The sequence below is a fragment of the Genypterus blacodes genome, unplaced genomic scaffold (assembly GCF_046128005.1).
Source record: "Genypterus blacodes isolate CSIRO-AG114 ecotype Tasmania unplaced genomic scaffold, CSIRO-AGI_Gbla_v1 ptg000143l_1, whole genome shotgun sequence".
NCBI lineage: Eukaryota > Metazoa > Chordata > Actinopteri > Ophidiiformes > Ophidiidae > Genypterus > Genypterus blacodes.
The window spans coordinates 256,839-279,647 of NW_027466945.1; the positions used below are offsets into that span (position 1 = coordinate 256,839).

At 42.2% G+C, this 22,809-nt stretch overlaps 1 protein-coding gene across 1 annotated transcript in view; it reads right to left on the reverse strand.

Moving 5' to 3' along the window:
- Window positions 1-8,924: 8,924 nt before the first annotated feature.
- Window positions 8,925-22,809, reverse strand: part of LOC143012247 (glutamate receptor ionotropic, kainate 2-like) — a 133,328-nt gene continuing 119,443 nt past the window's right edge. The window contains exons 16-19 of the mRNA XM_076165290.1: window positions 22,559-22,776; window positions 20,952-21,177; window positions 14,624-14,874; window positions 8,925-10,937 (exon numbers count right to left, since the gene is read on the reverse strand). Coding sequence (XP_076021405.1) covers window positions 10,773-10,937; window positions 14,624-14,874; window positions 20,952-21,177; window positions 22,559-22,776 — 860 coding nt within the window. The 3' untranslated portion in view covers window positions 8,925-10,772. The remainder of the gene's footprint in view (window positions 10,938-14,623; window positions 14,875-20,951; window positions 21,178-22,558; window positions 22,777-22,809) is intronic.

Below are 22,809 nucleotides of genomic sequence, written 5' to 3' on the forward strand. Positions count from 1 at the left end.
GAGTCAGACCCACGTCCGTTTGAAAGTTGAAACAATTCCGGCCGACCTGCTGTGTGGCGTCAGGCATCAAAGGCATTATAGAAATGATTGTATAACTCTTTAAAAAACCAATGTTCCTGTGACGTTTCTAGAGAAATTGGGACACATCTGAAGAGTTTGATAGATTTGTTGAACTCTTTTCTTCACTAACTGAGGGTGTGTGTAGGGTTGGGTGTTTCATACGTGGTTTCATGGTTCTTCTGCTTCATCAAAACAATTTCAAACTGGAATGTGCAGTTTCATACAATCATAGGGCAAAATTGGGCAATTGGGAATGGTAAAATGGTTCGTCAATGCCTGTACATCAGTGGTGTTAACAACTTAATCCTCACGGCCGACAACACCTCATGTTTCACTTCTCTCTCATCCACACCTGATTCACTAAAGCTAAACTCCAGACTAGACGGTTTTGGCTCCGATGTTCCAGTCAGAGTTTCGTCTGAACAGTCCCCGAGACGTATCCTGATCTGATCTCGGTGGTTGTCACAGATGTAGGGGAAGAAGGAGAATGACTGGAACCTCAATAAATCTGTAAAATTCAAGATTAAATCCAAAAGTAAAGGCGGATGAGAGCGCTCGACTCCTTCAATTGGTTGAATCAGGTGTGCTGTTTACTTGAAGAAGAGTTGAGATGTGTGAGTATGGAGAGTTGGGGAAACAGGAAGTGTTGTTTCTGATACATGAGGACCCAGGTTGAGAACTACCGGCCTACACAGAATCTAAAATCCAACCGTGCTTGCTTGGTCAGCTGCTCTCAAAGCCGACACCCAGGCTGAAGAACCCGATAGAACCCCCCCTCCCATAACAATGTGATTCATCTTCAATGCCTTTGGAGACAGTCAGGATGTATTATGCCATGATCCCACACAGGGAAAAACCTCACCAGTCAGTCTTTCTGCGCCCTCATGTGGTTACCTAGGAGATGACCGCAGATGGACTGGCGTTCACATTACCTCAATAGCCGCCGCGTTTGGCTGCTCTGTGCTTTGCCTTGACTCGAGAAACTATGTATTTTTTTCAGTTTTTTCATTTTCGATGTCTATTTTTTTAACAGAACTGTATCGTGTTGTGTTTATGTACATGAAATCAGGCGGGAACATTCGGATCTCTTGAGGACCTAAATACACAACCCAAGGCAGTGACGTGCAGATACCTCCTTGTTTTGACTCCAAACCTCACATTTCTGGTGTATTTTTTTGCGTTGATTTCATTGTGTACATCCTGAGCAGAGGGATACTTCTGTGGTCGATGTCTCTGGAGGAGTCGAGAGCCGAGCACTGACTGCTTTTGAATGGGAAATATGTTCTTCGATGTGCATATCACTCTTTATTTTAGCCCCAATATAAGTGTACTGCATTTTTTTTTTCTGTGAATCTTGGCATGGATTTTTAAAGATGTCTTAAATGTTTTACTTGATTGGAAAATAAACCTATTATATCGGCATTAAAGTATGTATAATTTCCTACTAGATACTGATGTGTTCTTGGATATTCCTTTACATGCACACACACAGTTAAATGTTCCTTTTTAGAGAATAAAAATCTGATTTCCCCAACATAATATATTTATTACATTCACTTGTCTCTGCTTTGTTGCCCTAAATACTTAACTAAGAAGAAAACAACCTTTTAACTATACAGGATGTCATCATTTGCTTTGTGCTTCTGCAGGATTTTCTACTTGTTACCGGCAAATTCTTGATTTTAGGAAAACTATTGAGACAAGGTTAAAAAAAGTGTTAGTAAGTGAAACACTGTGACTCCTAGCGAATTAAATTGGTTTTCATGTCGAGATCCTTATGATAATATTCTATGATAAGATTCCTATGTGTGTGTGAATATATAATGTATATACACACACTGTATATGTATTTAAATAAAACTACATGACAGGATGAAGCCTAGTGTAATGTAAACATTATGCTGAATAAGCTATTTCTGATGGTTTTGAGAAAATAAATATAAAAATAAATGTCTTTGGAAAAAAATGTGTAAAATCTCATAAATAGAGACAACTTTAAATACTGTATATGCATATAAAGAAAAATACAAGTCCAAATTAAAGGCCAGAGTAGAAAGTTCCGAATTTTCTATTGAATTCTAACAAGTAAATAAAAAGAATTCAGCACACTTTTAGATTTAGGCATTTTGATAAAAGTCTCAAAAAATTGATTGATCCATAAATAACTCATGAAACATTGAGTCATGCTTGATCAGATAATCGATTGACCTCGCACAGGGAAATGTCATGATAAATTTAATGCAGCTTGGCAGATTCAATGAAAAGAGGAAACCTGCAAAAAGGACCCCAGAGGATTCAGAGATCTATGCAGAAGTCTTTATTTTGTCCACTAGGGGGCAACCTGGCGCCACCTTGCTCGGCTCCAGTTCCCCCCTCAGGCCTGTGAAGGACACAGCTGAAGCAGATTAATCACCTCAACACATCTGACTCACCAAAGACACTGGTGTTTCTTCATAGCCCTCTACTCTCCTACGTTTCTCTGCTGCTCTTTAACAACCCGGCGCCTTTGCTTCTTTTTTTTATACCCAGCTGTCTCACTTCCCTCTCAGCACTCGGAGGCTTGAGGGGTACATTAAACCAACGCTCTTTGTTTACAGTTTCCCTTTGTTACCGGCCATCATTTTCCTATACAGCTCTCTTTTTCATAAACCATCTCTGGAGATCGTTTCGTCAAGGTCAGCTATTTTTATGGCGTGTGATACTGGAGGTACAGGGAGGCAGCGATAAGAAGGAGAAGACGGCGGAGAGGAGATAGAAAGAAAGTAGAGGATAAATACTGCTGGGCCTTTGTTGCAACAGTCGAGCTCGTGCTATCAGGATGTCAGAGGCAATATGCAGCCTGTTCGCTCTGAAGAGAGGAGAGGAGTATATTTCTTCAGTGTCTTTTCTCTCTTTTGTCCTATTCCTCATCCTTAAACTGCGTGTTGACCTTTGTAGTACTGCCTGCAGGCTGTATGCTTTAACCTTTCCAGTGAGATAGAGGGGGCCCCTGCACAGGGAATACAAGATAAATCACAACTGCTGTCTGTTACTGCGACAGACAACAACAGACGCAGGCATGTGAGCGCTGTCCTTCCTCACAAATCCTTCACGTCCTTCTATGTTACATGTACACACACGCAGACGGTGACGTGTCACTGAAAGCATCAGTTTCAAAGCACCAGTGCATCAGTCTGTTTCACACAAATGTACCCTGAATTATTTAGCCATCATTAAAATGCACTATGAGTAATGGCACCCAGGAGTATGTGTTTGGGTTTATGTATTCTTTTTGAGTAAAACATAGGAGTCATTAGGAGTCATTTTTGGTCAATTTTGTATGATCAACCATGCGCCAGAGGGAGAGAGAGAGAGAAAAAAATCCCATTTACTTTCCGTGCATTGAGAGTTCTCATTGAAAGAGATCAAAGGGGGCAGACAAAGAGATGAGAGAATCGACATCTTCTCGTCTCCATTTGGCTCCCTATGAGAGGAGGAAAATTACTTTAAAGCTGCTGGCTTGATGAAAGAAAGGCATAAGCATGATGTATTCCTCCAGAGGTGGAATCAACACTATGAATGACTGAAGAGGAGAGAGAGAGGCTTTCCCACAGAAAGCCTGGAGAGGGTTCTGGGGAGGAGGCAGAGAGCTATTTGACAACAGTGAACAACACACAGAGAATCCTTTATGAGGGGATGTGTGTGGCTCAAAATGGATATAACCAGTGTACATACAATATACGTTCATAACAAAATGAGGGGACTCGCAGGATTAAGTGTATTTATACAAAAAGGACAGAAAAAAGGACTGTCATGGTGCTGGGACACCGCTGTCTCAGCACCATGATCTGATCCAACGACAGTCATTTTGAACATGAGGATCCCACCAAATGAGCGATCGCTGCACAATGACATCAGGGTGGATCCGTCCTGAGCCGCACAAGGTTTTGACTCGTGTCATTTAAGCGGTCAATTTAATCAAAACAACACCCCTGAAAGCTTGGCCGCTCTCTGCTCTCTGCGTGCGGGCAGGATGGAGTCCATCAGTCAGTCAGCAGTGTTGCTTCAGGCTGAGGCAAGGTGCCTCTCTCTGGGGGGGGTCACAATATATTCCTCCCTTCATGCCAAAGCCCAAGCAGGAATTCTGCTTGACTGAAGTTTCATCATCAAACGTCTTCTAAGCCAATAATATTCTGCCATTTGGTCTAAATGAACTCTATCAGGACGGTTGCGCAATTTTTCTCTTGCCTGCTGTAAGACATCCTGTTTCCGATGACCGAGACGTGTGTGTCCTGTATGTGTATTTACTATGTGTGTAACCAAAAACTGAAATATTGATTCTTATGCAATATTTCAATATCAAAGAATATTTCACAGTTATTTGTGTTTACAGATATTTCCACCATTTTTCACACACACTGATAAGAGCACCTGCACCAATAAAATAACTAAAAATTGAAATCCTTTGATCTTAAAAGTAAAATCAAGGGGACCACACACTCCTCCATTCATTTCTCTCACCTCTACCCTCTGATGTGAGCCAAACTACCACTGTCACAGGTTCTGACAGAGCCATCAACACATCTCCACCAGCATTCCAGTTACACATGGAGCAAATTGAAATGAAAACATTGTCAGTGAAAGACTCATGGGGTAACGGAGACGCCAGGAGCAGGGTGAATCACTTAGTGAGCTGTGCTCTTCCATTCTGCAGCTGCCACCCACCACAACACATCTGCCACTGGGAAAAACACTCAGACGGAAAGCCGCATCCAAACGAATTGCTTCATGACACAAAGATCACTTCTTCAAATTGAAATTCATTTGCGATCGAAATGGGGTTGATCCCCTGAGTGCACATTTAACAGTGTAAACCCACACACAGGTGGCAAATGGTGGATTATGGGAGAGCACACTCACTGGCACAAACTAGATGCAAAGTAGATGCAAATGCGCGCACACACACTTGCACACAAAATGCACTTAGTTCCAGTAAGTCCATAAGATTTCTTTATGTGGGGTCAATGGTCCCCACACCCCTCCTTCCTATCTCCGGGCAGGCACATGTCAGTTGCTGGGAATAATCCTAACGCGTACCAAATCATCACATTTCAACAAACAAACGCCTTCCTGCCTCAGCCAAGCAGCCAAACTGCAATCTCCCCTTTATTGCATTTCTCTGGGATTTCATTTTAAACTTGCTGGGGCTCCACAGAGACGAGTCAACGCTCATTTCTAGACTTGAGGAAAATGTCTGAGAAATACAAAACAAGTCATCTACCCCAGACTGGATTTGGCACCAAGCATTGACACGAGCCACAAACCAACAGATCAATAAGTACAATAAGTGCATTGACCAGGACAGGAGGGTGGAGCAGGTCTATAAAAAGAGTTGGAGGTGAAAGGTCAAGAAAGGGTGTTAAACGTTTATAAGGAACGACCACTCTTGCATAATTCACTGAAACATTCCTCCTCTTTTCCTTATCTGAGTGAACGTCCAGACAAGAGTTCTATTTGGGGAAAAAAAACACTAATCTGTTGCGTAAAATATTCTGAAATTGCATCACATTGCATATTGACTTCACACCTGACATTATTTGCTTATTTGAAACCATTTTTGGCATAAAGGTGCAAGCGTACGTTCATAAGTAGCTTTCACTCTGCGGCTCCTCTGACTTTATTTATATCCCCTGCTTGTTTAAAAAATTAAAAGTGGTCTTTTAAGGTTCTAAATCTGGGATCTTGAATTATTAAAGTGACAGGGAAATGAGCACAGGGATATATTTCCTCCTTCATAAAACCTTCCCTGGCAGGCGCCATTAGCCTATAATATCTGTATGACAAACCAAAGTCACATTCAGAAAGTAATTTTCTGTCCACAACACAATTTCATCCATTAATTGCCTAATGAACAAGATGTTATCCAAGGATACCTTTCCAATGAGCACTTAGAAAAAGGAAGAAGGATGACTTAATATGATGGAAATAAGTGTGACAGACTAAACGGTCCCTTTCTGAACGTCCCCACGCATGTTCTGACCTTCTCTGTCACTCTGGAGGGCAGACAGTGTGGCCGTTTTACGGTTTTGGTAGCCAAGCGTCTGCTGCGGAAAACACGTCTCATCTTTACTTGCAGAGAGCCTCGTCAGACATCCGGAGCTGTCTGACCGCAGAGAGCCAGGAGCAAAAACAACCATCAACAATGAGAAATCAGTGAGTCAAAGGGGGTGTGAACGTTCTCTGGCCCTTCTGCTGCTGTTGCACTAAGCCTCGGTGAATTATATATATTTACACTCATCTGGATGTGGATGCGTTCAAAGGGACGTTTTAATGACGCTGTGATCTAAGATGCTGGGCACAAAGACTCAGCCAGTCAATCAGAGAAACAGCTTGATTTCTGCATTTCATTAGCAATTTAACAACTATCTCATATGCATTACTTGAGATGATACAAATCGAATCTCTGGGTATTTAATCAGTTTGAAGCGCCTGACATTTCTGAATATGTCAACGTATAAAGCTCCTCATAATGCTTGATGACAGCAGTTGATAAGCTCCAAAATGACTTAATGATACACAAAATGCAGATATGGATGTTCTTATTTTCCTTTGGGGTTTGTTTTGAGACCTTTCTATCATCAATCACAAATGTTGACACTTTGACAATGATGGACACTTCGCTTCCTCAATAATATAAAGCAAATAAATAACGATGATGTTTTAAATTTCAAACCCTTCAGACTTTACAGAACCATCTTACCATCATAACCGCTGTTACTAATTATTATGGTGTTTTGGAATGCTTTGGAAAACTGTTTACTGGAGTAATGTTCATAAACACGTCTATATTTTAGTTGTTATCACTTGAGAAAGACGCGAAAGAAAGAGTTAACATTTATAACATCTGTGCAGTGAAGCAAAAGACGGAAGAACGATGAAGAAACGTTTAACATTGTTGATTTACGAGAAGCATCTGGAGAATTTAACATTTCATGACTTTAGTAGTTTAAGGTTCTATCATCCAGACCTGTCTGAGGCGCTGCTCTGGCCTAATCTGTCATGTAGAAATATTCAATAGATAAATAAAACATGTAAAGAACGCCACAAGAACATGAAGTATCCTTCACTGATTTACGTTTATAAGGATTTAACTCTTCTAAACCAAAATGCTGAGGTCACCTTTATTAAAGTTTTTATGTAATGACCGTTTTCTTTCATAACCAAGATAAATTGGTTGGTTAGAGGATAAATATGTTTCCCATGACGACTCCAAAACCTAAAGCAGTAAGGACAAAGTTAACAAGCATCTGATATTACAGCCCCATTATGTTAACAATATAAGGTGATATAATTATTACAGATAATCCTGTGTGTGCTTCGTAATCCAATGGAGCGTTTGTGGACTATTTGGCTGTGGGACGTTTGGGCATTAATTATCTGAAACACTCACCTGTCTGCATGTGTCCAGAAGCCTTTTTTTCCCCCTCAATCTCTGTTGTTCCGTTTGGAGCCCCAGGAGCATCAAACGTGTCTCAAACCAGTGATTAGAGCAGAATCTGTTCAGTTCTGAGTAGGAAACCTGTTGAAAACCCGTTTTCGTTCAGCCATACACATGCGGCCGCTGCCAAACCGCGACGCATTTACATAAAAGCTTTCAAAAATCGTTCTGTTTTGTGTTTTTTCCTACAAGTTATTATCATTTACAAGTGGGGTGTGCTGCCTTCAATCGCTCCTATTAAGCTGTTACGACCCAATTCAGAAGTCCTACCATGCATTTTACATTTCACCCTGCAATCCAGTGAGCTTGCAACTCGGAAAAATACAACCTTCAAATCGGAAATTTGCTGTTGGGAACTCAACAACAACACACCTGCTGCCCGATTGATTCTTACCTCACATCGACACGCCGGCACAACTTTTGCATCAGTTGATAAGACTTCAAGTTCTAGGTGTTGTAACAATGGTGTAGTTTAGATTTCTATTGCAATTCCGATGTTGCTAATGCGTCACTAATGTGTCTTGTGGCAGTGGACGAAAGGTGATGCATTTCCAGAGGGGCCGAACGTCTGTAGAGAGGGATTGGCGAAAGCCCAGGAACTCTTCTTTTGATCGAACTTGCAAGAACCGACAAAAAAATTCTATGTACTACGTTCTAAGCACAACACAGGGTCAGAGCTCTCAGTGGGGAATGATGAGATGCCCAGGAGAAGCACTTTCTTCTTCTGCCAAGTCATTTCTGCCAGCAGCACGGAAGGACAGTTACGGGTCTTCTAGTCCAGCCTTTTAAAGACACAAGCACGATTGCTAGACCTCTTTTAGAAACAGTCAGGTTGATGCAGCTGAATCAAAGTGTTGGCTGATGTTGTGTATGGATTGGTCACAGTCAATTTGGCAAAGACTTATGCATTATAGACTAAAGCATAGAAACATAATGAGACAATACCAATACTATAAACATTAATTGGGGGTCTGTCACTTGGGCTTTAGATCCTTTACATCTATTGTATCTTATTACAGGCAGTCCCCAGGTTATGAACGAGTTCTGATTTGAAGTCTGTCTTTAAGTCAAATTTGTATGTAAGTCGGAACAGTTACTCAATGAGTCAAACACAATGCACGCAACAGTGTTTAAGCGTCCTAGTTCCCTCGGGCCAACGACAATTCACACAGGCACAAAGTAGACGGTCTCTTCGTGAGTACAAATCATCAGATGTAACTCAATTTCTTATAATAAAGGGATTTCCAGAGGTGGGTACACAGGGGGGGGGGGGGGGGTGCCTGTACACTCATCCTTTGATTCAATGAAGAGTATACAGTACAAGGCCGTCAACAAGATGCTCGGATTTGCGACAAAAATGGAGCAAACTCATTGCTTGTGAGTGAAACTGAGACATTTAATAAGGTAACATAAGTGCTTCAAAGCAGAGTTCTTTCCAAATCAGACTTAATTTGGTTGATATCGTAGTAACTGTGAGGCAGAGGACATATAGAGCTTCAAAGAGCCCATCATTCATGTTTTACCACCGCTCTACATGTGTTCACTAGAACTTCAGGTTCATGAACATTTTCCTCTTGAAGATTGTTACATTTTTTGTGATTTTTTTTTCTTCTCTCTCTCTCATGATAAAAAGTAGTCAACCAGGCGTATTGTCAGTAGGATTTAGTTAACAAAAGCACCAATGCAATTTCTTGTTTGAGCCACCGTCTTCTACTTTGAACGCCTCCATTACGTGTTGGATTGGTTTTTGAAAATCTTTAACTTACAGTTTTTATTACAGTATGTCCACCCACATTTAAGACAAAAGCCACTATGGTTGGTCCTGGGACAGTACGGCAGGCCCTGTGAGACTGAAGGCCTCAGTATGCTTCATGTTCACGCCTGTGTGGAGCGGAGGGCGTGTTAACAGTGTGTGTGTGTGTGAACGAGCGAGTTAAGAAATACTGGAATAACGGGGGAATCACATCTCTCCTCTCTTTCACGGGTCGTAAGAATGGAAACGGTGACGGAAAGAGAGAGTGAGAGTACAAATCAAACCCCGCTTCCTCGCTTTAACACACGAAAGCCCGTGGTAATGCGACCGTCAGCAGGTCAGTGGTCTAACGCCGTCCAACAGGCACTTGGAATGAAGAATACTGAGGCCTTAACAGAGAAGGGATGGAACCTCTGAAACATGAGAGAGATGAACCTACAAAGCAGAGTATGAAGCCCCACAGCCGCCAGCTCTCCTTTTTTTCCCCCCGGGGCTGAGGCGTGTCTGCTACATGTCATGTCCACAGGAGGCGCTACCATGATACAAAGTACTACAAAACTTGTTCTTGTACAAAAAAACAAACATTTTTGTAGAAATCCTGCATTTAAACAGCAATTGATACAGACTGAAAACTGCAGACTGAGGGTAAAGGACAGACATGGATGAGAACTTTGACAGTTTACATTGCTTGTAGAGGCATTGAACATAATAGGCATGAGATAAAAGTTCCTTACAATGGCAGAACTTTGGCACGATAAAGGCATTACAAAAGAAAATGATTATTCAACAAGATCAGCATAGACGATTCCAAACTAAATATCAATTTATTACATCAGTTCATAGTAAATCATTTGGCACTGACTACCGTTTCCCTTTTTATTGTAAAATTAGTGTTCGATCGATTGATTGTAAAGAAACTATCGGGGGGGGGGAGGGGCTTATGGGGGTCACATAAATGGAGGTAAGAGAGAAGGGGGGGAGGGGTTGGGGGGGATTGACATCAACAGAAAAACTACATCTGATGTTACTGTCACAATAGTGTTTCCCGTTCTGCACAGGCGTGTCAGATAAGAGTGTTGTGAGTGTGCCTGTGTGTGTAGGTGTGTGTGTGTGTGTGTGTATACGTGTGTGTGTGTGTGTGTGTATGTGAGTGTGCGCATAAATCCACTTCTTTTCCGTTATGAATATGTTTGTTTTTTTTCCTCTTTCAAACCTGCTCCGATCCTCCGCCAGTTTACATACAGACCAACTCAACAAGTCCTTCCAGTTCCAGACCACCATGAGACTCCCTTCAGAAAGTGAACGTCACAGTGAGGTGACGCTGCTCGGGTATCTATATTTCCACAGGAAACATCTGTCTAGTTATGCAAGTTGGTGGGGTGGGGGGGAGGGGCGGCAAAATGAATCTTTAGTCAACATTTCGGCCCCCTGTCTTCCCTCTCTGGTGTTACTGAGGGGCATGTTCAAGGCTGCTTTCAGCGTTCATGCCATGGTTTCCTTTCCTGGGAGTCTCCTGTCATTGAATGTGTGCATGTTAATGACCTCCTCTGTTTTAACAATGACGGGTGGCTGAGGCTTCTGTTTGAGACGCCGCTGGCACTTCAGAGACACTCGCAGCTCGTCCATCATGGCACTACAGAAGGAGCGCTGCAAGAGGACAAAGGGAAAGGTCACGTGATGTAAGACACACTGCTCAAACCCAAACCACTGTGATGGAGTACAGAAATACATGTTGGAATATTAGGAAAATATTATTAAAATGTGAATGTTAACATACAATCCAACATCCAATTTCTGTCTGTTTGCTGAAGATATTATAGTAATAGACTAACAACTCACTCACACACACACACACACACACACACACACTCACTCACTCACTCACTCACTCACTCACTCACTCACTCACTCACTCACTCACACACACACACACACACACACATACACACACACAGACACACACACACACACACTCACTCACTCACTCACTCACTCATTCTCACACACACACACACACACACACACACACACACACACACACACACACACCTGATTGGCCACCTGTGTTAAGGCTGGAGCTGGAAACACTGATAGACTGTGAAACAGGGCTGCTGGCCAAACGCCGGCTTAGTCGCCTCGTGCTTTACGGCCGTGTCTAACTACGTGTTAAGGCACGTAGATTCATGTTACACGTTGACATAAACATGTTACAGAGGTAATGGACCAATGAAAAACAAAGCTTCAGGCGAGTTTAGAATCTATGAGCTTGTCTTACTAGATACATTTCTATAAACCTCATACCTCGAAAAAACCTTGTGTCCATTTTAAGATGTTTGATGACATCATCATCTAAGCCTGTATTAGCATTAATTAGGTGATCAAATATTATAATATTGGACAGAAATGTTGATAAGATCAATAATAACATTGATATTTCATTTTAAAATGTAACTAATTGTTGAAATAAGGAGGAAAACTGAAGATAGGGTTAAATATAAACACAGTAGTAGAGTCCATCTATAAAGTGAAATATATGCATTTGATGGCTAAATAATATTTTTGGGCCAAACGTGTCCCAGATATTGAGGAACTGCACACTCAGAGGATTCCATTAGTCTGGGATTCAGCAGGGAGTTTTAGTACCACACAGAAGTTTGAATGCTGTTTCAGGTGCTTCTTCATCCTGCCAAGAACAAATACCCATGGGTAACATTCAACACTTGTGCGTTTTGCAAGTGGAAAATAGAACGATATTGAATATTGGACGACACACTGTAGCCTCCCTCAGCAACTTCATTCCTGACAAATATTTCTTCCTTCCTTGAAATCCCTTCCTTGTCTGCCCTCAGCAGAGCAACATTAGCGTCTCACGCCGTCTCTACTATTCCATAGTAAAGACGGCGTATGTCAGCGCATAATGTAGGAAGTGTGAAATCCTCTAAACTGTCAATATGTTTGTGTGACTAATTCCCCCACATTCATTTGCTGATTATGCTAAATCTGATTCAAATTCCGGCAGGGAGTGGGAGGAGAAAGTATATCAACGCATTTACAGTACGTGTGTGTGTGTGTGTGTGTGCGTGTGTTTGTGTGTACGATTTGCTGTAGAATATGCGTAGGTGGCCGGCGTATTTGTGTTCTTCTCCTGTTTTCATATGTATCAGTTTGACACGTGAATGAGACATTTTGCACACTGTGAACTCCAGTGATTAGACTTTGCGGAAGAAAATGACGCAGGGGCCACGGAAGGGTGAGAAACGGAGAATGGGGGAAAGGCGAGGGGAGGAATAAGTACTGGAGTGATAGGAGGAGGGGGGTGGGGGTGGGGCGCAGGTGGGTGGGGGGAGGGGTGGAGGGAGATGGGCGATGATCGGAAGGAAAAAGCCGGCAGGGAGAGAAAATGGAGGAGAGCTGTTGTCAGCATGTAAATTACTTACACCTTGGCAGCTCAGAGACTGTGGCATTTGGAAATTGTTGGAATATTGTGACCTAGTCTAGCAGCTTTTGATTAATGATACCTAAGATGTGCCGGGAAACATATGCGGCTCATAAAAAACGACAAGAAATTAATTACCATTGCAATAAAGTAATACACTACAACCATGTGATAATTGTGTAGATGTTAATAATTAAAAAGCATTATTAAAAGTGCCTTGGTAATTATGTGGAAACAGCACTGCAGACATTACTGCAGTGTGTGTGTGTGTGTGTGTGTGTGTGTGATGAATCATGTTGGAATAAGAGCACAGAGAGAGAGAGAGAACGAGAGTAAAACAGAGTCACCTTCGGGAACGCAACAAACTGAAAATGCTGCAAACGTACTGCAGTGTTTTCCTTTTTCAAATGAGATAATACAGAATTAATTTCTCGCATCTGCAAAAATTAACCAACTGGAACTAAGGTGTCTGTGGTTTGTATTTATTTCATTTCAATGTAGTAGCGCTAATGTTTTGAAGGGTGTGGCATGAGTGAAAACGTAAATTAATAGAAGCATATTTATCCCATGATAAGACTAAAAATAATTGGTGAATTCTGGTCCGGTTCTGGATACATTTTGATATTGTTTTATATTTTCTGATGACAAAGCGAATACGTCTGATTATTACAGTGGTATTACATTGTTATTACAATATTTGTTGCGTATCTTTATGGCAGCTCTGGGTGCAGTGGTTAGTGCTGCAGCCTCACACAGTAGCAGTCTTTATTGTTAAGCAGAGTCTGAGACTGGGTGCGTTTGTGAAACACTCGTTCCAAAAGGCAAAGAAAGGTCTTGCGGAGGAGGCTGAGACAGTATATTATATACTGGGCTGCTTGTTTGGAGCTTGTTTCACTACTTTGCCCTTTGTTTTGCTGTAATTGTTATATCAATTTTCTATTATGTGACTTGATTTATTTTGTTGTGGTTGCTCTTATATAATAAAAAAAAAGTAAAAAAAAACCATCCCCAGACATCTTCTAACTGATAACCTCTATTTTATAGCTTATACAATGATGTGTGTGTGTGTGTGTGTGTCTGTGAGAGAGAGAGAGAGACAGTGAAAGAGACAGAGAGAGAGAGAGAGAGAGAGAGAGAGAGAGAGAGAGAGAGAGAGAGAGAGAGAGAGAGAGAGAGAGAGAGAGAGGTGGGAATGGATTGATGTTCTATGAGATCATGTGACACAGTTCAACAACTATTCACACTTAAGAACCATAAAAGCAACCAATAACTGTATAACTGCACATAAATTATAGATGCAGATAAAATAGATGTAAACCTCTGCTTTTATTCAAACCTTAACCAACTAATTACAGCAACATTTTCCTCATTTTTCTTCGTTTTCCTCATTTCCTGCCGCGATGAATACGAAGCTTTAACAGTTTCGGAAAAACATGAATAATTTAGATTCAGAGTTTTCTCCTGTTAATGGGTTTGTTTTTGTTCATGTATTTGTGATGAAGCCTTTTGTTTACCTTTAGATTGCAGATTTTACCTTTGAGTACCATTATTATTACAAAATAGGAAAAAAAGGGGCCCCAAACGTGTGCCTTTTTCTATAAAGCTTTTTCGTTCTCTACTGTATTATTGATGGTTTCCACAAACCAACGCTGAACTCAATTCTGTCATTGGTGGCGGTATGAGCTTCAGTGAGTGTCCTTCTAGTTTTAGAATTACTATTTTGATGTTCAATTTTATTTCAATTTCACATGCTGTGGCAATGAAATAAGCTGTGACATGAATGTGTTTCTGTTCTGATTGGCCATCTGTGTTCGGCCTGAAACCATTAAAATACAGCATTTATTCTCAGTATCTCATTCTTCAACTGCATCAGACCGACAAAAACTCTCTCTTGTACCTTCTCCAGCTGGGCGTTCTGTTTAGACTTGTAAAGAACCTCGCCAACAGCCACAAACACAGACAGCACCAGTCCTGCTGCCAGCACGATGAAGATCCCACCAATGTTCTGGACCCCCAGAGCGCTGGCCTCCTTGCTCTCCTCTTCGGGACAGCCGTTCCCCCTCCACCACTTCTCCTTCATCATATGCAGCTTCCCTTCCTCCTGCAGCTGCAGAATGGCTATGGTGATCTTGTCCCTGTACGGAGAGCCTGCAGAGACACATACACAACACGAGACAAGTGAATATGGATGGTAGCCAGACACGGATGAATTATGTCATGCACAGTGAGTGCTGGTGGGCGTATGAAACGTGTTCTGGCTCTGAATTGATCATAACCTGTCATCCTATTGTCAGCTGCTTGGAGGGGAGTTTTTGTGAATTCTTCTTCAGATTCCAGTAATCCCCAAATTTGCACTCCTCTCTGCAGTATGAATTCTAATACACAACGAGTTGGCAACAAAGACTTGGCTTGGTCCACCGTTAGGCAGTGGTAGAGCTGATTCTGACAAGTAAGCTGCTAAGTGTACATCCTTAAATACGCCATAAATGGTGTGTATAAATAGGGAAAACAGAGAAGCCCAGTTGGGTGCACATCACATGGGTGCATATGTGTTGGGGATTATATCTGTGATATGGTTCCTCTATCAGCGAGTGTCAATGCATGTTAATGCTACGATGAGTTAAAGAACCCAAATCCATCGACAGTGGGAGGACGCTTGAATTAGCAACAGAGCATTAAGGCACAGCGGGTGCTGGTGTGATCAAAGGAGGACTAATCGCTGCCGAGTACCCGAGTGGGGTCGTGTTCCTCTCCCACAATCGCAGTGTGACAACACAGGACCGAGCAGCAGCACCAACATGCACACACACACACACACACACACTGCTTTAACCAAGCCAAGAAGGATTAATGCTCACTGTGAACATTCATGTTTCATTTATAGACTCCTTTAAAAGCTTGTTAGTGTGTTTTTGCGATTACATAACACATAAGTAGTGCGGCTTGGTTCTGCATTTACAATTCCATTTCAGGCTTTTGGGTCACATATTTATTCAGAGTAACCTAAACTACATGAAACATAAGTAAGATGTTTAATCTTTATATTGTGAACCTAATGGAAAGCACTTTATGAGCATTTTGCTCTTGAACTCTCCAGAAGAGAGCAAGACAAATGGATCTCTCTCCAGGTGGCGGGGGGAAAATCGCTAGGCCCGTTGTTCTCATAAAGTCTCCCCTGTCATCCCCTTTAGTCGATTCTCTCTGTCCCATCTATCATTTATCAATTGCCATCCATCATCCTTTCATCTTCGAGTCTTGATGTATTTATCCTGACAAAGGAGACAATCCAAGAAGTGAAAATTATAGAGAGGCCCTCTGGTTTGTGTACAGTCTACATTTCCCCTCTTTGTTAAAACACACTATAGCTCTGAATAGAGCTGTGTATGCGCTTGTGCATGGGCCGCACATATGCATACTTCATTTGAAGATGAGGGATCTATCAACTATCCCAGTCCCCTGATTCTGGCTCCCCTCATATTTCAAATGATTAATGATGGCCTAACAAAGCAGGCCTTGGATAAATGCTAATAGGATGGGTCCTTAGAGAGGAGGATATGGAGAGCGGGACCCAGGCGAATGGAAAAGCACTACGCTTGACACACTCTGCATACACAACTACCTGACAGATGTTCAACACCAGAGGACATCCATCATTCCTACACTGTCTGGCCTCAAGTATTAATGTGATCACAGTTTAAGTCGATAGCTGTATGGATGACGCATTTGTGTTTTGGGAACAGAGCATGTAAAAACTGACAGGCACTAAAAGGTTAAGACTTATTATACAGCCTGCTCTGCTTTTATTGCTGTGATTGCCCTGCAGGGAATGATCCGCTAAACTGTGCTTAACAGTGCCCAATGTTACAGGCTAAAGGTGGATGCATAGGTTCAAGTCTCCATAGTGTTTGGGACAAGGGCGTGTGGAGACATTTTGGAGTCCGACATAAAAAAAGACAAGGGGGGGTAAATCATGAAAAAGATCCCGCTAACTACACAAATAACTGAAGCTCGTTCATAAAGCATTCCTTATTCGCTCTTTAGTGCAATAAAAGCAGCGTGTTTATGAGCTCCTGCATATTTAAGAGCCCAGCGTCTTCAGGGTGTCAAAGGTAAATGAACATGTTAAATGATCCCTGAGACACAAGTCATATACAGTTTAAAATATCGCCCGGATTTCACACAGATGGAAATTACTGCCGAAACAAGTCTTAATTTTTCCCGCGCGGGTGTTTTTACACGACATGCAAATGAGACGATTCTGTAGTAAACGCCTCGTTGAAGGCGAACGGCTTCAGAGTCGCCAATTAAAGCGGGTCAGTATCTGTTTGACCTCTTGAGTCAAAAGATCCACAGGGGAAATTTGCACGGGGGTTTCAGAACCTCAAGCCTTTCTGGGCGGCACATGCATGATTGTTCAAATCCGGCCCTCATCCCTTCCACCGCACTGAGATTGTCGGGATTGGTCTGTGTGCTTTTAATCAGGTGGGAAGTGCTCATTGACACACACACACACACACAGACACAGACACACACACACGTCACTAATGCGCATTGCGTTAAGGAGAGAGAGAGAGAGAGAGAGAGAGAGAGAGAGAGAGTGTTGGAATTATTCTGGAGAATAATATAATTTCATGTTCCCACCAGAGAAAGTGCTGGAAATATTCCTAATATGCAAAGTAACATACCTGAGTTGTCTCATTTAAATGTTTCCAGCGAATACAATGAATATTAAATATACTGTATCTAAAATAAACTGAAATAATAATAATGAAAATGGAAAAACGGGGGAAGAAAATCCCATACGAGCGCCTCTCTCAAGGTAAACACTAAAGGAGCCGTTCATCATGAATGAGGGAACACGGTTGCATATTGCTATTTACCCATACTGACACATTCAATCTGGAAGCTGCAGAAGAAGAAAAATCCTATTCGTCGTATTCTTCAAAGACCACTGTTGGCATGAAAACAGAAAGTCTGTGTGAAATAGCGAAGCAATTCTCTGTCTTAAGACCTTTTCTATTAAAGAAGTAAAGTTTTAGAGGGTGTAATGATCGCTATCTCTGAAATATTGAGCAGCCAACATCGGGACTTTGAAATTAAAATGACTGGAGGCAGGAAGAACATTTTCCCCTCATTATTATTCAATTATTTCCAATGGGACTTTGACACTTATGACAGTTTATTTCTGATATTCTTTGCACTGGGAAATATTTGATACAACCTGTCATCGTAGGAATGAAAAAGAAACTCATCCACCTTCTTTGTGTCCATTTCAAGGGCATCATATTAAGTACTTCAGCACTTATGAACCCACAGCGGGGCCATATATCACGGCATCACCTCAGCTTTGTTACGGCCTCGGCAATCACGGCCGTCCCCTGCAGATCCATAACTGCCCCATACTCATCAGCGATAGACGGCTCCAGATGTGGCTGGCTGGAATTACTCCTCCATATTTTGATGACCTTCATATCGCTGATGATAGATGTGGCCATTACAGTTGCTTGCAGTGCTCTCCATGGCCTCATCATGACCACCCTAACCCTCAGTGACACTGGGATTGGAACCATTGACAGCTTTTCAAACCGGGGCGGTCCCTTCGGCGTGCCGGGGGGATTTATTAGCTAGACTGTTTTATATTCAACCAAAACAGTTACGGTAATTACATCTGATGAGGAGGCAGATGTAGTGATGTTTGTGTGCCTGATTGTTTCGGCAGGATATTGGCACAAAACAAGGTTTGATGAAATTCTGTAAAATTGGGTGAGGCTCGGGTCAAAGAAGAGTTGATTCGATTTTGAGAGGCAGATCTGGATTTGGAATATTACAGCGGTCCGTCAAGCTCCGAGCTCACCGAGGCTCTACCTCTGCACCGCCCCAACCACAAAGCCACCGAGTCTGGGTAACATGTGGGTGACATGGTGGGGTCACCAGTTTGAGAACCACTGGTCAACGGCGTCCAATAAGGTACGGAGAATTCCAACGGACGGACTTTGTGATTATTGCTTTGTCTCCTGCCTTCAGCGAGAAACATTCAACCTCCACATTAACATTCCGTCCTGCTGTTTAACCTCAGTTTGCTACTCTGCTGTTTAAGTAAACCTATGAGGAAATCATTACGGCCAGAAAGAGGAAATAGGTCACCCACTCTCTCTGTGGCAGAGCTCGACTGGTGCCTGTTCTCCGAGCCTCAGGCAAGTTTTAACCTTATCCATAAATTTAACCTCTTGCCCATTCTCTTTTCATTAAGCTAAACCCTTTAAACCTCACTCTGCTGAATTATTATGACCATGACCCCATCAATAAAGGTCAACCCTTCTGTTCTCACAGCTTATCCATCATCCACACTTTATACCTTTATCTGTCAGACAATATTTACTGTATCTCTCTCCCTCTCCGTTCTTACACTCCATTACACAGCAGGTAACCCAGAGGGGGCGGGTGCCTTTGCTTCACCACTGTACTTCATAAAGCAACAGGTTTATCTATTTTATCTGAGTGGAAAAGCTTATAAGTGAAGGCCTATGCCAAATTGGATATATGATGGCATATAGTATGAGGCTGCTTCGAGCTTGAGGTGGAGTGAGGCAGACCAAAGCACAACGTCTGCTCTGAGGTTGGCTGACACGATCACAATCACTGGCCAAAGTCTTCCTCCATCTTCCAGTGGCGTGCCCCGCCCACCTGCCCAGTATATGGGCTTGATCTGACCTGGCTTGACCTTCACCTCGGGGAGCATGTGGGTTATTCGCTGTCCCACTGGTTGAGATTATTGGGAAATGACAGAACATCATAGGCAGCCTTGATGGTGAAGCTCGCTCTGGATGTTTCTATTTCCCAGAGCTCTTTCCCAAAGATCTTTTTCTTCTCTTCTACCTCCCATCTTATCGATTGTCCTTGTCTTGCCCGAGCCACGGCCTTTGCACATGCTGTTGCCTCCTCCTTTCGGCCACCTGGATCTGATGCCAGATGGAATGAGCGTGCCTGAGACATGCGGTGGAAGGATGTAGGATCCCTGCTTTTTCGATTGATGTGTTTCTTCCCAGGTATTCTGGCAACCTGTGGGCCTTTCACACTAAAAAAGATTTTTGCCTCAACATGTAGGAGGCTGATGTGTCAGAATTGGCCAATTTAAGATGAGTCTTTCTCCTTTGGGATCAGAATGCCTCCTGCTCTCTGCCAAGACTCCTGAAGACACACAGGACACCTGCTGCATTTTATAGAGCTTATACGGAACTCCATTGGACAGTGGAGCAGATGATGTCTCCAGGTGTTTTCACTGCAGCAGGTTGATGGCCTCCGTCTCCTCCTCTGTGGCCTTCCTCCATTGCTTTTTCAGTAGCCATCTCTCTCCAGCATTTTGATGGTGGAGCCCCTGAGCTTCTTGGAGATGTTGCAGAGGTCAGTGTTGACTTCCACCCACAGTAACTTCTGACTTCGGCTTTTGGTCACTTGATCAATGGTTTTCGCCCCCAGATCTTCTTTCCCACTGCAGGTCCCCATGGGCTGGGCTCAGGTTTCTCTCCTGTGCCTCACACTTCCTCTGCTTGGACAGGGTTGTTGATGTCCGGCAGACTTGGGCCCAGCAGCATATCTTACTCTGGAGTTTGTGTCCTGCTGCAGCTGTTGAAGCCTGAGGTGTACTGATTATCAAACTTCTCCTACTGTTCCTATGTCAGTTCAGATCTAATCTACATTTAGCTCCAGACAAATGTCTACAGTCTGACTGTAAATTCTACAGATCAGGTCACCAGCATTCAATAGCTATAGATAAAGTGTATTTCACCTGTAATATAACTATACTAGACTATAATGTTTATCATGACCTGCAGCCATTCCACTGTTCCACTAGAAATGATCTCTCACACAGAGAAATACTGTGAGTTACAGGGATACAAGAAGAGTTCATTTTGTTTTATGGTTCTTTCATCATTCAGATCGACACATATCAGACATTTTAATCAGATGATGTTGTGAAATTAAAACCTAGATAATTGGAGTAGTACTGATAGCAGATCTGACAGTTGTGGGACATGTCAGTCTGTTCAAATACTTTGATTCTTAGAGTAGAAATGAGGGCTTTAGGATCTCTAAAAGATGGTAGACCAAATTGATTTATGGGTCACACAAAGAGCAATCAAAGATCAAATAAGAGCTTTGGGTCTTTTCAGATGAACGGCAAAACCTAAAATAGTCTAGGCATATAGAAGGTAGATATGTTTTACCCATAGGCGTTCCCACTCCGTAGGCTTTGGAGTCGATGAGGGCTCCGATCTGCGTGAGGTTGCAGTTGCGCTGAGTGACAAACTCGATGGTGGTGGATTCCATGAGGAATGCATAGTCTGATGTCAAGACACGCTGGATTCCTTCGTCCACGTTCTTGACCATCACAGACTGCCTCCTGCTGTTCATGAACTCCCACATCTTGTCATAGGTGGAGATCTTTGTCTTCTGCAAGGAACCACAGAATGAGATGATGGTGTAAAGCCAAAGGCTATTATGATGATTGTGTTTCAGCATTTTAAAGTAAACAGGCTATTTGGCTGATTGAAAAATAGTCTCATAACTAACTGCAGAGTAACAAACGTATTTGAGAAAGGGAGCAAATAAATGCTTGCACATTGTTATCTATGAAAAAGACAAGAAGTTAATCAGAGAAACAGCCAGGAACTTTATTATAGCTGAAAGCAGCAATACTACAGCCAGGCTCCTTTCTCGCAATTTAATCATGAAGAGGATATAAGTAATTCAAAAGTTTTGCAGAAGCTCCCCAGAATTCATTATTTGAGACCTGAAACTATTCACCCTCACAAGTTTGTTTTCTCCACCAATGAATGTTGTAAAATTCAGATGGTTGCTAAAGCACCGAGCTAAAATAGTTTAAACTGAAACATTCAGGACAAGACCATCGATCAGAAAACCAGCACTGCAGAAACAAACCAGGACAAAATTAACACTTGAAATCACAACAATATTCTAAAAGATACCACAGTCCGATTCCAAGCAAACTGAGCTTATTATAAATACATTTCACCCAGATTCACAAAGTGTTCAGTTAGATACTGAGGAAATATGAAAGACAGATTGTGAGGCTACATATTTGTGTGTTATGAGCTCACATTACACACATGTCAACCCCATTTCTTGACAATGACTAATGGCAGTGTGGAGATATTTTGCTGAAAGCTGAGGAAAAGCTTTGACGAAGTGAAAGCTACAGCGCATATGGCGGATTTTAAGGAAAGTGTCCAAATTCAATTAGTTACTTAAGTGCTACCATCTGGAGAATTGTCTCTATTTTGAGTATACATCATTTGTTGTAAATTGGCCACAAGTCGGCAATGGGAAAGGAGTGTTCGTTGAAAGAAAGAGAGAGCGAGAAAGAAAGAAATGAAACAAAGAAAGAAAGAAAGAGAGAGAAAAATTGAAAAAACAGAGAAAGAAAGAGAGAAAGACAGAAAGAGAGACAGAAAGAAAGAGTGAGAGAAAGAAAGAAAGACAGAGGAAAAAAAAGAAAGAGTGAGAGAAAGAGTGAGAGAAAGAAAAATAGAAAGAAAGAGAAAGAGAGAAAGACAGAGAGAAAGAAAGAAAGAGAGAGAGAAAGAAAGAGAGGAAGAAAGAAAGAGAGAAAGAAAGAAAGAAAAAAGAAAGAAAGAGAAAGAGAGAAAGACAGAGAGAAAGAAAGAAAGAAAGAGAGAAAGAAAGAGAGGAAGAAAGAAAGAGAGAAAGAAAGAAAGAAAAAAGAAAGAAAGAGAAAGAGAGAAAGAACGAACGAACGAACGAAAGAAGAGTGCATTGTTCTGTAAATGAGATCTTGGATAAATGAATCTACCTTGAAGAAGTTCATAGTGGCACCGTCCTCCACTACACCATAGAGGATTTTAGTTTGCTTGGCCAGGTCGTCGGCCGAGTCTATAGGCGACTCCATCCTCTCCACTGTGAGGAAGGCGGCCAGGTTGGCCGTATAGGAGGAAATGATGATCAGGGTGAAGAACCACCAGATGCCTCCCACTATTCTTGTTGACAGAGCCTTGGGCATGAGCTCTGAGCCTGGGATGAGGGAGGTGGCAGGGGTGAATGTTA